At 39.9% G+C, this 17585-nt stretch overlaps 1 protein-coding gene across 1 annotated transcript in view; it reads left to right on the forward strand.

The window, feature by feature from the left end:
* The window catches only part of Chd6 (chromodomain helicase DNA binding protein 6), a 206508-nt gene that overhangs the window by 166276 nt on the left and 22647 nt on the right, over positions 1-17585 (forward strand). Inside the window, 5 exon segments of the mRNA XM_047538643.1 lie at positions 622-725; positions 4019-4148; positions 5853-5913; positions 15367-15427; positions 16084-16300. Coding sequence (XP_047394599.1) covers positions 622-725; positions 4019-4148; positions 5853-5913; positions 15367-15427; positions 16084-16300 — 573 coding nt within the window.

Consider the following 17585-nt stretch of genomic DNA (forward strand, 5'->3'; position numbering starts at 1 on the left):
GCAAGGAGTAGTTCAATCTATGATCAGTTTTGACACAACAGTTAACAGACCTTTCCTAGAAAGTGCCACCTATCATGGCACTAATCCTCTGAACGGCCCTTATTCCCTTATTGTATCAGTGCAGATTATCTTGTTCTCAAGTAGTACCTGAGATCCTTATGTGTTGAAGCAACATGTTGAACCAAGACAGTTTAGGCACTCTTAAGTATTCAGTCATGTATGAATTCAGCCATTTGGAGGAATTTTGCCTTCAGATGTCCAGTGTATCACTGACGTTTACTGTGGTTCTCAGAGGCACATCAGAACTTCCTTAAACATACAGATCCCAGGGCCAGCTGAAGGTGGGTTCTCTAGGCAGTGCTTCAGGACTCTATGTCCGTAGTCTAAGGTGGAGCCTGGAATTGAAGCACAAATACTTAAATAACTCCACTGGTGAATCTGATGCCAAGAATCTGGTTAAGAAACATTGACCCACCACCTCTGAATCTTCCTCTTTGTTACTATTGCAGCATCTCAGCATACAGCTAGGAGTGTGGCTTCATACCAGGGTTGGACCGGTAACTTTTGTGTTGTTTTCATCTGTGTTGAAGGAACTTTGAGCCTATGCTCCTTCTTCCACAGGGAGCTCGATGTGCCTCTGCCCGACATCGACTACATGGAGATCCCAGTGGATTGGTGGGATGCTGAGGCTGATAAGTCCCTTCTCATTGGCGTATTCAAGCATGGTGTGTATTTTAGTGAATATGTTTCCTTCTGGATCACTCCCCAGGAAAGATGATTCAGGCAGTCTTTGACCAAGCTTCCCATATTCCTGCAAAACTCCATAGTCCTGTTACTTATCCCTTCTGAAAAGTTGAACCTACCATGGTATGGTGTCACATAGCTATAATCCCAGTGACTTGGGAAGCTGAGACAGAAAGATCACACATTCAAGACAAGCCTTAGCAACTTGGACCCTGTCTCAAAATAAACAGTAGAAAGGACTGGGGATGTGGCTCAGTGGTAAAGCGGCACCCCTGGGTTCAATCCCCACTACCCCTCCTCCCCCACATGCCAAAAAAAAGAAAGTAGAGCCTTACCCTCCTGGAGTCTTAATAAATGTGTGATGCGTGTCAGTACTGTGAACATTATGTTATTGAGAAACTACAGAAGGGTTACTGTGGCCAAAAAGTACTCGTTTGGAGTTTATCTTCCTCACCTGCCTGTTTGCATTTGGGGTGAGGATAGGACTGCCCCCCCTCATTCACTTTTTTTTTTTTTTTGGCACTGGGGAGTGAACAACATCTTCAGCCTTTTGTATTTTTTTCATTTTGGGAGAGGGTCTTGCTTATTTGCTGAGGCTGCCTTGAACTTGTGATCCTCCTGCCTCAGCCTCCTGAGTTTCGGGTGTGTGCCACCACTCTCAGCTCTGATTCCAAATGATTCTTGAGTGAAGAAATAAACAAATGAGGGGAAAATTAAAGGTTTTATCTTTTCATGTATATGCAAAATTCTAAGATCATTAAACATAACTTACATGTTTTTAGTATCTTTTGCCCTATTAATTTAAAAATCTAAGCTTAGAAGATGGCGTGGAGAATCTTTTTTTTTAAGTTAACCTAGAGTTTAAAGAGGAGTGAGCAAAGTTTCTGGACAGCTGACAGAAACTGGAGTTAGTAACCCTCTCTTCACTCTGGCAGCATTTTAAGAATTTGCTCTTCAGTTCAGCCACCTGTTAAAGACAGTTCACTTTTCAGGGATCATGTATCAGGAAACCTCTTCTGCCTCAACTCCATTCCTTGGTTAAGTGTGTGCTGTAGTGTTGCAGCCATTTTCTTTAATAAGAAACAGCTGTTTATAGACTGGGGTTTGGGGAATCTTTTAGTCCACCCCAGAGAGCCAGCTCCAACAACCATGCTTAATTGAGGATATAACCTTGGTTCCTCCTGCAGGCCAGCCCCAGGAGAACTGGCCAAATCTTTGGTCAAGGCCTTAGCCTGCAGCAAGAAGGCCCTGTAGCAAACCTAGGCTGAATGGATGCTCCTGCCAGCTCTCTCTTTCATCAATTGACTGCTGTACCTTCTCTGACAACCTGGATTTATGAAAAAGTTCCTCAAGATACAAATTTAGTATTTCTGTCCACATTCTGAGAGAAGAACTTATCTACTAAGGAAAAAGAGATAACAGCCTCCACCCCCTCAAAGACGTGTCATTTTGTTGCTTATCTTTGTTTTGCCATTATAGCCACTGCTAATCTCTTTTTCAGGACTGTCATTAGGGCTTTGTAGGGAACCTGTAGCTTCACAGCTAATTAAGAAATAGAAGTACAGACTATGTCTCTAGATGTCAGACCCACACATGACAAGAGAAAGTCTACGAAGTCGGAACTTACCCAGGGGCACACGGAGGGTCCCAGCCCACTTCTTGCCATATCAAGCACAAGTGCATGGAGGTGGGACACTCAAGGACAGCTAACCTCCCTCAGTGATAAGGACAGTAGAGAACAACCTTCACCATCTCATCTTCACTCCTCTTTTCATGGAGGAGAGTCAAGTCGAGGCAGTGGCAGGAAACTTCTTAAGACAGCAAGAGAACTGGGGAAATTTTTGTTTTGATGTCAGCTGAAGCAGAACACAGAGATGGGGTGAGAATGGTTCTTCTTACCATGATGATTAGAACAGAAGGAATCTGAGCAGAACTGACTCATCCAGTCAGGTATTTGTTGAGTATGTGCAGTGTTTGGCCCTGTGCTGGATACTGGATATATATAATAAGCAAAACAGAGATTCTGTGCCTGTGAGGCCCATGATCTCAGGAGGCAGATTTACAGTGATCAAATAAGGGCCCTAAGGAGTAAGTGAATAAAGAAGAGCACTGTAGTTTCTCATGCCATATGCCTCAGTGGGCAGTACCTGTCAGGGAAATGGTGGGAAAGTCAGGTTGGATTAAAAGGTCAAGTACCTGCATCTTCTTGGAGATAAAGTACCAGGTGCTGCCTACTGATGTAGGCTACAACTGCATCAACAGTGCTATGACAGCAAAACCAAGATAAAAATGAAATACTCAACTAAGTAAAATCAGGTCTATCCTTAACAACCAGGCTGATTCTTATTTACATTCAGCTCTTCCATTACGTGCAATATGCATGGTATAGAACTAAAGATTGACTTTGTTTGCAAGGAGAATCATCACAAGGATTTTAAGATCTTAAGGAATTTCCTCCAAGATAGTTTGGTATGACAGTAGATTTGGGTATTTTACATAGCCAAATTCTATCTCATTTTAAGATTACATTAGATTCAATACAACAACAATACCTTCTCATGCTTGGATTTTATGAACTTGAAAGTGTGTGTGTGTGTGTGTGTTTTCATTGTTTCACATCCCTTTTGAGGTCTCTCTTCTGGGTCCAAGTACTCCATCTATGACTTTGGGGTTTTGGTGAGGAGAGATTCCAAAGCCCTAGCCAATGGGAATTAGAATTCCATACTGAGTCTGTGAATACCAAGGTAATAGATTTCTTTTAACCCAATAAGCAATCATAGTAGTCCTCTTTATATTTCAGCCCTTGTGTCTGCCATTTTGTTCAACTTACCTTTCTAACACATGGAATAGAATTGGACTGTAAGAGCACAAGGCCCATTTAAGACATAACAAGGTATCCAGAGCTGAGGGATATGAGGAAGAGGTTGTAAAGCCAATTTGTCTGATTCCCTCTGCTGTTTGAAAGCAGCAGACAGGTGAGAATTGTATCTGGATCCTGCATCTGTTCATAGACACACAGTGTTTCCATAAGCTCTTGGATTTGGTGAGGCCCTGCTTAGGGGTGTCAGCTTTGGCTCCAGAATCTTTCCCTATTAGGAAGTCTCATAGGAGCCCATTAATCCTAAAGCAGTATTTTTTTGTTGTTTGTTGTTTTGTTTTGTTTTGTTTTGTTTTGTTTTGTTACTTAATAAGGGAAACAAAGTGACTGTCTAGGGCCCATGGCAGATTTGGTGTGTTCCAACATGACTTCTGACGTTTTTCATTACTTAAATAGGTTATGAGAGATACAATGCCATGAGAGCAGACCCAGCGCTTTGCTTTCTGGAGAAAGTTGGAATGCCAGATGAGAAGTCCCTTTCTGCAGAACAGGGCGTTACAGATGTTAACTCAGACATTCCTGAAAGGTAAGAAGGCACGTAGACTGACCCTGGTGTGAGATGCCATGCCACCAACCTGTAACCTCTTCCACATAATCCAGTACCCTTCCTATCTTTTCCTCAGTGTCTAGCATCTCCTGTAAACCTTGCTACAATGCCATTACCTTCCCAAATCACTGCTGTGGATCCACCCTACTATGCCTCAGACCTGTTCTTTAACTTCCAAACATTTTGTAACCAATTACCAATTCCTGTCCTTCATGGGTTCCTCAAGCTGCCTGCCATCCTGTCCCAACTCGTTAACCAGGCTTACTTCTTATCTAGTCAGAGGATTCTCAATGAGGAATTTAGACATCTCATAACTGACATAAAACTAAGAAGAGGCAAGCAAGTAAAGGCTTCCTGACCTTGAAATTCTAGTATTATTTAAGAATTGCATGGTCCATAAGTAAGGTAGATTTAAGACCCACTGCTTGATGGCTGTGGCATTTCAGCCTGTCCTGGGTTATGTGCAAAAATCTACTTTGCTTGAGTTTTATCTACTGAAGGCATAACACCAACAGCCATAAGTTCTTGGGAAAGCTAACATAATAGCTAAAATCAACAGTTCTCCAAAATACACAAATGTTTAGGAAATGTAGCTTATCTCTTAGCTTGTGTTTGGTAAGCCTTTGGCCCAAACTTCTCCCCCAAAGTAGCACATACCACATTGCCAAGGACTATGGTCAGGCCTGACCATGAGAAAATTACACTGCCCAGAGCCCCTAACCAGCTTCAAGCAAGAAAAGAGTAACATGAATTTTCTGTCTTTAACGTAATGCTTGGGGACCACATTAGCTGTCATGATGTTCTTTTCCCAAAGGCATTCATTTCCTGTGGACAAATACTAAAGATGCATACTGGGAGATGTTAACAAAGGCCCAAGACTAGTGATCTTGATGTTAGATTCACCAATTCAGGGAAAACACCACCTGGGTGAGGTACCTGAATGTGACATAAAGCTTACCTTTTTGTGGGATGTCTACTCTCTCTGTAGTTAAGCATTGAAAGTAGGAGATTCTCCTGCCTCTAGGACCTGAGCAGCAAGGATAAGCATATTTGGGACACGAATATTTCAAAGTCAGTTTTGAAAAGAATGATGAAAAACAGGCATCAACAATATTTATGTTCACAAGAGAAAAGACATTAGGCAGCTAATCTGGCCAAATGCATCTAAGGACAGAAGGCAAAATGCCCTTCCTTTTCAGTGGTAGAGAAAAGCTGCCCAAGAAGCTGCCAGATGTGAGTCATCTGTGGGCAGATACAGCCCACTGTGATCTGGGCTTGGTGCATCAGGCCTCAGTCTTTTAGCACAGCTTTCTGTCTAGAACCTGCTCTTTTACCAAAGCCATATATGCAGGCAGCTCTTGATGGGCAGTTCTTACCTTTATTCTGATAGTGTCATCGAATGGCCTGCCTGCGAACTTGCCTGAGTAGATCATGAGGCCAGAACCTCAGGCCACATTCTCAGCTGAATGGAAGTCCATGCTTGTAGAAGTGATGACACAATTTAATGAGTTTCTTTTATTCCCAGTGTCTCTTGAATTGTTTTAAGAAGAAGGGGGAAACATAAGATTTTAAGTGCCTGTGAAGGAAGGGAATCTACTAATATTCCCTCTAGTCAGTGATTTGGAGTAGGGGGTTCTTTTGCAAGCATCCTAGCAGCAAAATAACTCCTCTGCTTTTATTTAGAGGCAGCACGGATAAAGAAGACAATGCCGAGGACAAATTAGATGGCCTTCAGAAACAAACGGTGAGTCAGATGTGCTGTGTTGTTCATTCACACACTTTCATACCAAAGAGAACCCTTGTCTGGGGACTCAGTGGCATTGGTGCTACTGCTGCATTATATTTCCCCCCTGATTTTATTATGGAAACTTCAAACATACAGGTTGCATTGAATTTTTATTCTAATTTAACTTTTTATTTTCAGGTAGCTGTAGCTTTTAGATGCAGTTGTAAAATATAAAAAGATTCTGTATTCCTTTATGCAGTCCTCCCCGCAGCATAGTAGCATTTTACAAATCATAGTATGATTACCACAAACAGAATATTAACCTTGATAGAATCAAGGTACAGGACATTTCATGACCCCAAAGATCATCATGTTTGCTATCTTATAACTGCATCTGCTTCTTTGCCACTTTCACCTCTTTATAGTCCCTGGCAATCGTAATCTGTTCTCCATTTCTATAATTTTGGCATTTTAAGAATGTTCTGTAAATGGGATCATACAGTATGTAAACTTTGGAAATTGACTTTTTTCACTCAATATAATTCCCTGAAGATTTACCCGGGATGTTATCTATATCAACTATATGGTCATTTCTTCATTTTGGAGTACCATTCCATGATGTGGATGAAGGACAGTTTGTTTTATCACTCATCCATTTAAGGCCATTTGAGTGATTTCCAGTTTTTGACTATTCAGAATAAGACCTTTATACATTTTCATTTCTCTGTGATAAATGCCAAAGAGTATAATTGGTATGTTTAAATTTTTTTTAAGAAACTGCCAAACTGTTTTCTTAGAGTTGCTATACCATTTTATATTCCTACTGACAATGGATAAGTGATTTGCTTACTCCACATTCTCTGTCCTCATCAGCATTTGGTGTTGTGACTATTTTTTACTTGAGCCATTCTGATTGGTGAATAGTGATATCTTGTGGTTTTAATTTGTATTACCCTGTGGCTAAGATGTTGACTATTATTTAATGTGCTTAATTGACATCTTTGTCCTCTACAGTAAAATGTTTCTTGATAGCCTTTGCCCATATTCTAATTTCATTGTATGTTTTAAGTTAATATTTGAGTGAGTCCTTTATAGCTTTCAGATACTAGTCTTTTTTCAGGTAGATGACTTAGAGATGTTTTCTCTCACCCTTTGGTTGCCATTTTAGCCTGTTTACATTGTCTTTCACAAAGCAAAGTTTTTAATTTTATGAAAGCAGCTTATCAATTTTTGTTTTATGGATCAAGAACTCCTGCCTACCTGTACATCTTGAAGATTTTATTGTTTTTTCCTAAAAGTTATTTACTTATATCAATGATCTGTTTTAAGTTAATTCTCATGTAAGAATTAGATCAAGGTTCATTTTTTTTTCTTTCATTAACATTTTGTAGTTTTCAACTTGCAAGTCCTGTACATGTTTTAGATTATATCCCAGTATTTCATTTTCTTTGGAATAATTGTAAATGCCATTGTGTTTTTAATTTCAGTGTCCATACGCTCATTGCTAGTATACAGAAATGCAATTGTTACTGTATGTTTATCTTGTATCCTACAACCATGTTGGACCCAATTACCAGTTCTAGGAACTTTTTCCTTAGGTTTCTTGGTATTTTCTTTATCAACACCATGTCATCTGCAAATAAGAACAGTTTTTCTTCCTTTCTGATCTGTGTATTTTATATTCCCTTTTCTTACCTTGCTGCACTGGCTAAAATTTGTAGTTGAGTGTTTGGTGAGAGTGGTGGAACAGACATCTTTGCCTCCTTCCTGGTATTAAAAAGAAGATAGTCAATCTTACATCATTAAATATAATACTAGCTGTAGGGTTATTTTTGCTTGTTTGATTAGGGCTCTTTATCTTTCTGTTGTGCACATTGAGTACTTTCTATTATTATATCTTCAAATTTATTGATTACTTCATTCCCTTCCATTCTGCTGTTGAACCTGTGTGCTGAGAATTTTTTTTATGTATGTGTCATTTTTCTTCCACTATAGTTTTCAGACCTAAAATTTCCCTTTGGTTTTGGATTTTTGTTTCTTTACAAAAACTTGTTTAACAAGAAATATGTTCAGAATTGTTTATTAATGACTTTTAAATTCTTTTTTTTTTTTGTTTTTTGCAGTACTGGGGATCAAACTCAGGGCCTTGTGCTTGCAAGGCAAGCACTCTACCAGCTGAGCTATCTCCCCAGCCCTTAAATTCTTAAGTTGGATAATTAACATTCTGTTCTTTCTGTGTTGGGATCTATTGATTATCTTTTTTTCCTTCAATTCGAGATCTTTCTGGTTCTTGATGTGATTTTTCCTAAAACCTGGACGTTTTCGGGTATTATTTTATAAGACTCTAGATATTATTTGAACTCTTATTTTAGTGGACTTCCTGTGACAACTCCAGCACAAGAACAAGGGCCACCTTGTTTCTGGGAGGTTGGGTAGGCCTTCAGATTCCAGGCTCATTCCCTTTAATACCTGTTAATACCCATATTAATCTTTGCTGACACCGTGGAAGTGACAGGAATATCACTTATTACCTGTCAGGAATGAAGGTCCTGGCTCTCTACTTCACTTTTTCTAGCACCACCCCGCAGGGGAATCGGGTACCCTGTTGACACCTGGAGAAGGTAGATGTCTAGGCTCCCTGCTCAGCCTTTGCTGGCTAGGTGGGGTGAGCCAGTTTTTTCTGTGTTGTTGAGCTGGAATAAAGCCATTTTTGTCCTAGCATGTTTGTTTGTTTGTTTTGGTTTGGGGTTTTTTTTTTTGTTTGTTTGTTTTTGTTTTTGTCTCTAACCTCCTCTTTTCCTGATCCTTTGCTAGAGAAAACAAGCTTTTATAGGGACTTCTGGCATTTCCTCATAGCTAGTTTCTCCACCTCCAAAGCTGAGATAGATGAGGCAAAAGAGGAAAAAACCCAGGGAATTCACCCATATTGTTCCTTGAGTCCTAAGGTTCCTAGTTTGCCTTGCTTCCTTGTCTTCGCTCTTCAGTTTTCTTTATTTGTTTGTTGTTATTGGTTAAAAATTGTGTTTCTTTATAGAGCACACTGAAAAATTAACGGTGATTAAGCAGTCTGCATAATGTTACAAAAAGATATAAAAAATCAAGAAAACAACAAAAATTCTTTGAATTGTTTTACAGTTAACAATATTTTGAAGAAATGTATCTTTTCCTGGGTTTTATTAGATACGATTTTTTAAAAAGCTGTTTACTGGGCTGGGGATATGGCTCAGTTGGTAGAGTGCCTGCCTCGCATGCACAAGGCCCTGGGTTCAATCCCCAGTACCACAAAAAACAAACAAACAAACAAAAAGCTGTTTACTATCCCATTAACTAGTTTCTCAACTTAAATATTTCAAGCCCACCTAGCATATACAATTGTTATCAACTATTTCACAGGTTAACATATAGTCTCTGTTTCATATGATTCACTTCTTTCCCACTAGCACTTACTTTTATTTGTTTTATGTATAGCGTCTGGGGTGTTTAGTTGTAGTTAGGGAATAGGAAAATGTGCATATCCCAGAGGATGTCTTCATTGCATTTTTGAAATGAGTTTCTGGAACTTTGTATAAGCAGTTTGAAACCTCACCTGGGTCCCAGCATCACTTAACCAAATCTTCTCTGACTTTAAGCAGTATTATAGAGAAGTGGTGTAGAATAAATGTATCAGTTAGAATTCCATGGAATTCTGGGTCCCCTAGGTTAGTATAGCACTGTACCCAGGTGATTTCTGATTATTACCCTAGCGCTATCAAGTCTTTCTATTCTATTCTACTCCATTCTATTGATTCTAGCTCGCAGAATGTATAATATTTACTTTGACTTCTATCAGTTTTGGTTCCTATAACAGTAATAATAAGGGGCTAGGCATAAATGGAAAATAATTGTCTTCCAAGGACATGTTTCCCTCTATCCCCAAGATTTGAGAACAGTAGGTTGAAGTGAATCAGCATGGTGTCTCAGACTGTAGACCTGAAGGAAGTTGGGTTCGGTCTTGACAGTTAAATTCCAAGCTCTGCCAATGCACATATTAATTCTTTTACTCCTCAAATCCTTAAAACCTGAGCAAAAGCAGTTGGAATTGGGAGTGGCTTCTCCCAGTTTTTAAGGTGGACAGATCATAAACAGGTTCAGTTTGATTTCCAGTGTATGTGCTAAAACAGCACATGTAGAGGAATGGCCTATGTCTGAACCAGGTCTGCTGCTCCACCCTCTCGCCCTATACCAGTCTGCACTGCAGACCCTGGTTAGTTGTTTTCTCCTCAGTACACAAAGTAATGTGTAAAGAACCTGTTTTAGTTAGCTGTTTTGCTGCTGTGACTAAAGAACCCAACCAGAAGAATTTTAGGGGAGAAAAGTTTATTTAAGAGTACTTGGTTTCAGAGGACTTAGTCCATAGAAGGCCTGGTTCCATTCCATGGGTCTTGGGGTGAGCCAGAACATCATGGTGGAAGAGTGTGGCAGATGGAAGCAGCTCACATTTTGATCAGGAAGCAGAGAAAGAGAGATTGTGCTCTCCAATACAAAATATATAGCCAAGCCTAATTTCCACCTCCTTCAGCCTCTCCCTACTGCTTCAGTTACCACTCAGTTAATCCCTATCAGGGAATTAATTCACTGATTATTCTCTGAGCCTTCTTGCATTGTCTCATATGTGAGCTTTTGGGGGGATACCTCATATCCAAACCACAACGGTCTCTCAACTGGGTCAACAGACCTGGGCATAGAAAGGGACCATTCATTAGTATGGTGGTGTCTTAGCATTTAAAGGAACCCCAACACATGCCTGAGTGGTCTCTCACATGCCATTCCCACTATAACATCACTGTCAGGGTCGTTCCAAGTCAGTGCTGGAATAAAAAAGGAACATGCCACCTTCTAAGGAGGCCCCTTGCATTGGTGGATAACACTGCCTTATACTGAACCAGGAGTCTGCTTCCCATTTGGTTCCATGGGTTCTATCTTTCTGGTACTAAAAGGAACAAAATTCTTCTTTACTCTCTGATAGGTTTTTACATTCTTGAGATCAGCTACTATTGTTAGTCTCTAAATTTCTTTTCAGATGGAATATCCCCAGTTCCTCTGTATTTCTTCATATCATTTCCAGACCCCTTGCTACTCTGGTATCTTCCAGAGCACACTGTAGTTATCCTCTTAAAATGTGGCATTTAGAAAAATAGTGTTTTCAGGCTTGGGAGGGACTTCTGAGTTGATCGAGTCTACTCCTTTTCCTACCCTTTCTCTTTTAATGCCAGTAGCACTTTTGATCAGTAAGCAGTTACTAGCTGCAAGATTACAGGTTCACCTGGATTCAGTGAACCAATTAGTCTTAAGTTTATTTGGTTTTGGAATGGTCTGGAGTCCAGAATTGTAGACAAAATCTTTTTTTTTTTAATTTGTTCTAATTAGTTGCACATGACAGTAGAATGCATTTATACATTTTGATAGATCATACATAAATGGAGTGTAATTTCTCATTTTTCTGATTGTACATACTGTAGGATCACATCGGTCATGCAATCATATTTGTACATGAGGTAATAATGTCTTTCACTCCACTATCCTTCCTATCCCTGTACCCCTTCCCCTCCCTTCACTCCTCTCTACCTAATATAAAGTAACTCTATTCTTCCCTGTCCACGCCCCTACCTTATTATGAATTAGCATACACATATCAGAGAAAACATTCAGCCTTTGGTTTTGGGGGTTTGGCTTACTTCGCTTAGCATGATATTCTCCAGCTCCATCCATTTACCAGCAAATGCCATCATTTCATTCTTTTTTGAAGCTTGAATAATCTTCTGTCATATATATATATATGTGAGTTTTTGGGGGGATACACACACACACACACCCCACATTTTCTTTATCCATTCATCTGTTCAAGGACACCTAGGTTAGTGCCATAGCTCAGCTATTGTGAATTGAGTACTATAAACATTGATGTGACCTCATCACTGTAGTATGCTGATTTAAGTCCTTTGGGGGTATACCCAGGAGTGGAATAACTGGGACAAATGATAATTCCATTCCAAGTTTTCTGAGGAATCTCAGTACTGCTTTCCAGAGTGGTTGTACCAATTTGCAGTCCAACTAGCAATGTATGAGTGTACCTTTTTCCCCACATCCTCGCCAGCGTTGTTGCTTGTACTCTTGATAATTGCCATTCTCATTGGAGTCAGATGAAATCTTAGTGCAGTTTTGATTTGCATTTCTCTAGTTGCTGGAGACATTGAACATTTTTTCATATATTTGTTGGATCGATTGTATATCTTCTCCTGTGAAGTGTCTGTTCAGTTCCTTAGCCCATTTATTGATTGGGTGTGTTTGTTTGTTCGTTTGTTTGTTTTTTGGGTGTTAAATCATTCCCACAACTTTCCTCCTGTCTAAAATGGATTATTACAATGAAGAAATAAAAAAAAACTCAGTACAGGATCTAACCACTTACCTGGGCTCGGTAGGCCTTTGTTGTTATTGCTGCAATTTTACCATATTATGAAGCTTTCCTTAGAGCACATACTCAAGTTAAGAGAACTACTAAGTGATGGTCTGGTAGCTGGACAGTTTATCAATATTTCCTCAGTCCCAGCTCCCATTTGATGGGCATTTGCTTTGTGTCAGCATTTGGTTAAATCCTTGACATATTTGTACTCATTTGTGACCTATAATCACCCTAGAAGGTAACATTGTTGTCTCCATTTTGCAAAAGAAAAAATGAGCTTGAGAAAGATCAAAGCCATTTGCCCAAGACCAGAGAGCAGTGGGCTATTGGATTCCAAACCACATGTGTTCCCAGGATGGAGAAATTGCATGTCATAACCAATTAGTGTCCTTTGTTGTTGGCACTCTCTGGGGCCCCTCAGTCTGAAATGATTGGCTCATACTTCTGAGATGAACATTTCTTCCTGAGTGAGTCAGTAAGCAGAAATTGAGGTTCTAAATGTACACTTGTAGTTGAGATACAAGGGCCTTCTGTGTGCCAAGAGCCTATTGGCTTCCTGTGACCCAGGACTGTTGCTAGTCTAGTGGGTCATATACTCGTTCTAACTAAAATTCTTACATTTTTCATTTGAGCTATTGATAAGCTAAGGCTTCTTCATTCTGTTATTTTTTCAAAAGAGGAAATACCTCCAAGAGAGAATGGGATACAGAAAAGGGCACTTGCTAGTGCCAGAAGCTTTCTCTACCTGAGAGTTTTGCCTAAAGCTATTCATGTCTACTAACTATGCACCAATAGAAAATGGATTGACTGGGAGGAAAACTTGCATGCCCTGTATAACTGCCTCTCACAAGCCTGGGAGCCTGCAGCCGTGGGTTGGGATATGATGATGCCCACATCAACCACCAGTATGGTGTGATAAGAAGCATGCTCATTCCCAGGCCCACTACTTCTGTTTTGTAGGTTGTAAAACACTTCTCAGTTGGAAGCATCTATACTTGTAAATTTCAGCATTGAAAGGATCATCACAAATACTCTGGGGATATCCAGAAAGGTTCTCCCTGATAGGAATATTTATAAGGCATAGTAAGTTAGTTTTGTTTTTGTTTAACTATCTAAATAGTGGGACAGGATGAGATGGTACATTTAAGTACCCCTTCAAGATGTTACAGTAGGGCTGGGGTTGTGGCTCAGTGGTAGAGCACTTGCCTAGCATGTGTGAGGCACTGGGTTCAATTCTCAGCACCATGTATAAATAAGTAAAATAAAGGTTCATTGACAACTACAAAAATATTTTAAAAATAAAATAAAATAAAGATGGTACAGTAGATCATCCTGAGGTTTCTACTCTTCGTTGACTTTAGATGGCAGGAGACAATTCTGGCCTAGAGAAAGAAGATTAACTAGTGCTCCCTGGTTCTGTGTTTTTACTCTCCAGAATACATTTTCCTCTCTTATTGCCCTTTTTTTAGATAATTTGGAGGTTGAAAGTGTTGACTGTCAAAATTAGACTGCCTGTATTTAAATCTCAGCTCTGCCACTTGTTAGCCATATGACCTTTAGGCAAGTTACTGAACTTTTCTAGAGTTTGTCTTTTGTATCTGTAAAATTAGGACAGTAATAGTTCCTACCTCATGAGACAGTTCAGATAACTAAATGAAATAAGTTGTCTTAAGGTTTTTACACAATGCTTAACAGTTTTTATTAGTATCAGTAGCTGTTGCCATTCTCAGGAGGCTGAGACAGCAAGGAGAATGGCAAGTTCAAGGCCAACCTCAGCAATTTAGCTGAGAACCTGTCTCCAAATAAAAAAGGGCTGGGTTTATGACTTAGTAGTAAAATGCCCCTAGGTTCAAGTCTCAGTAACATAAAAAAAGAAAAAGAAAAAAAAAAAAAAAAAAGGAAAAGGAAATGGGCTCATTCCTTTTTATCTTCTCAGAGTTTTCTTTCTTGGATCCTTCCATGCTATTAGGATCCCAAGAGAGAGGGTGTTTTGAATTTTAACTATTGACAGTTACATATCTGTCCTTTCCTATTTCATCAAATACTGGTCTCCCATTCCAGGGGCATCAGACCCTTTCATTGAAGGACTAGATACTAAATATCTTGGGCTAGGGAGCCACAAATTATCTCTGTCACATATTATTCCCTTTCCGTACCCTTTTAAAAATGTAAGAACCATTCTTAACTTGAGGGCCACACAAAATTAATGAAGGCTGCAGTTTGTTACTCTTATCCTCTCTGACCCTGTGCAGATTCTTGACTTCTCATGTCACTCTATGCCTTTATTCAGGTCAAAAGATGGTAGTCAGAAAACGTTTTCAGTGTTATAAATAGAGTTCAGTTAAAAACAGTGTGATCTTTCTTCCCATCCCCAAGCTCCCACATGTACCATATATAAGGAGTTTTTCAAGTTCCATGCCTAAAACCAAGACAGAGCTCAGGAAGGAACCCATTAGTGCCAACTTGACAAATGCACCAACTTGGACAAGCTCTGTGCCTGTGATCTTACTCCAAATTCACTTGGAGCTTCAAATTGTGATTTTAATTTAAATTCCTAGGGTTTTGCGCCATCAGGTCTCATGTCTGGAACAGTCATGTTTTATGAAAATAGTATCTGTTACTGTGAAGTGAGCTAACCATAATGAACATGAGCATGACACTTTTTCACAGCAAAAAACAAAAATGCAAGCACATCCTCTGTGAAATTATAGTATTAAATTTTAAGTAAAGCAAATATTTATATTCACAGCTAAAATAATGCTTTTAAAATTATGCCAGTTCATCATTCCTTAAGCTGAGTCTCTATGACAAGAATCATTCCAAGGGGAAGAAAAAACTTATTTCAAATAAACTGCTGACTCTTTTTAAACTGTGCATATGCAAGCTGTACTGATCAATTACCATCTTGGTCTTTGAGATGTTCACAGGCAGGCATATCTCTTGTGCATGCTTGTTCCTGTCATACAGGGCCTCTCTGAGGTGGTTTCTCTGATCTGCAGTGTTGCTGATGGAATGTCTTCATTTATCCCTAGGAAAGTTCCAGTGATGGAGGCGATGGCATATTTGGCGAAAAGAAGGATGACAGCCGGGCAGGTGAGACTCTGTCCTTCTAAAGGCAAAGAAAAGTAAGGTCCCAGTTTGATAGTTATCCTGAAGTTTATATGTAATGAAAACACTAATTTTTAAGAAAACACTAAAAAACCACATATACTGACCCCTTTTAAACTTAACTGGAATTACACATAGCTCTGGCTTCCTTTACATAGCATTGAACTGCTGAAGTAAGATGAATGATGTCTTAAGTTAGGATGGAGTCTGGGGTAAAAGGAATTCATTGACTATTTTTCTTAAAGGATAGAGGTTTGGTTTTGTAGTTGTTTATTTTTATGTTTTCTGAATTCAGACTGACCAGAGGCTTTGGTAGTTGGAAGGACCAACTACACAGAAACCAATAGTTCTATATGGAGAAGGGGACAGGGCTCATTCCTGTGCTGTAGAACCAGGTCCTCAAATTCTGCCCCCCACAGAAAGGAACATGCGTGTTTGAGAGATAACAACCAACCACAAACTAAAGCTGTGTCTGAAGCAAAATTGCAGCCCTTCCCACTATACCAAGCTCCTAGGCTGATTATTAAAACAGCAATTACTTTGATTAAATTGCTGAGTCAGCTTTATTTTTATCTAAACTAAACAGTCCCACTTGTTTTAGCTCTGTTTGTAAATACTAATGTCCTCACTGATGTTTGAAGCCCAGGATGGCTCCGACCCAGACAAATCGCCCTGGCCAGTTCCATCTGCTCTCACAGCTCGTCTCCGGCGTCTGGTCACTGTGTACCAGCGCTGCAACCGCAAGGAACTCTGCCGACCTGAAATCCTGGGACCAGGTAACCAAGGATACTGGGTTCAGGAGGAAATGTTCAGGAGAACCTCAGAAATGGACCTCATCAACAAGGAAGCCCAGAAGAGGTAAAGGCATACAGAACTGTTCACTGGGTAAGGGTAGCAAAAGGTGAAGCTAATAGCTGGAGGGCAAGTGTTTTTGTGTTCTCTTGTAACATCAGATTGTCTCCAGAATTCATTAAATACAACTTTAACAGTGATGGTATTGTCATGGTGACTGAGGAGTCTGAGGAGATTGGGACACCCTTTGTTACAATTCCCAGACTTTTGTGACTTTCCAGCTTGACACTCTTCCCCATTCCCTGGGGATGTGGTTTTAATCAAACATTTCAAATCCTTTAGTAGTTTTAGCAACTAAAGGAAAAGTGTGTATTGAAGGTGTCTAGTATAGCTTCAAGTCTTTATCAAACTTAGAGAGCATAAATGTCTTAAAATGCAAGCCCAACAGGAAAGTATAAATTGCCAGTAATTACTTGCTCATCTGAGAATTAAGCTAAAAAAAGTTGTTGCAGTAACACTGGACATGGTGGCACATACTGTAATCCAGCAACTTGGGAGGCTGAAGTGGGACGATCCAAAGTTCAAGGCCAGCCCTGGAAAACTTTGCCAGACCCTGTCTCAAAATAAAAATAAAATAAAAAGGGCTGTGGTAGAGCACCCCTGCATTCAATCCCCAAATACCACACACACACAAGAAAAGGCTACAGGAGGCTAGGCCAGCACAGGCTAAGAGTGAACAAGTCAGAACTGTAGTTCTTTGAGTCTTTATATCTCTGTCCCCTTGAGGAAGCATCCAGTGAAGTAAAGGGACACCACATAGCAAATCCAATTATTCTCTTGTGCTCCTGACTTTATGAAACTTCAGGCAAAATATTTCTCCCACCTACCATAGCTGCAGAGAAAAGAACCAGAGCACCTTCCCTGTTCCTCACTCTTCCACTGCCCCACACTCCCCACCCTGCTCCTGGCTGAGCACCATGCCTCCTCATGATGATGTGGTAGCATGTAATTACCTGTTCCCTAAGTCAGTAGTATCATTCTATAGGATGAGGATCCTTGTGCCCCAGAGAAGATGATTGACATGGACAATCCACCTACACACCAGGAAAGCTATGGGGAGCAGTGCTGCACTGAGGTAGCACTTCCCTTTTCCACCCTAGCTGTCAGTTGTAAGATGGAGAGGTCAACCTTAATTGGTCCGAAGGAGCCCTAAGAATTCTCTGATTCTGTGTGATCATAGGGAGAAGGAAAGACAAGATATCTAAGCATATAAAATATTTTTTAAATTTAATTTCTTACAAATAGAGTTAATTCCTAAAATTAATGACTTGAGATAACAAAGTCTACACAC

This window comes from Sciurus carolinensis, chromosome 2 (assembly GCF_902686445.1).
Source record: "Sciurus carolinensis chromosome 2, mSciCar1.2, whole genome shotgun sequence".
NCBI classification, from domain to species: Eukaryota; Metazoa; Chordata; class Mammalia; order Rodentia; family Sciuridae; genus Sciurus; species Sciurus carolinensis.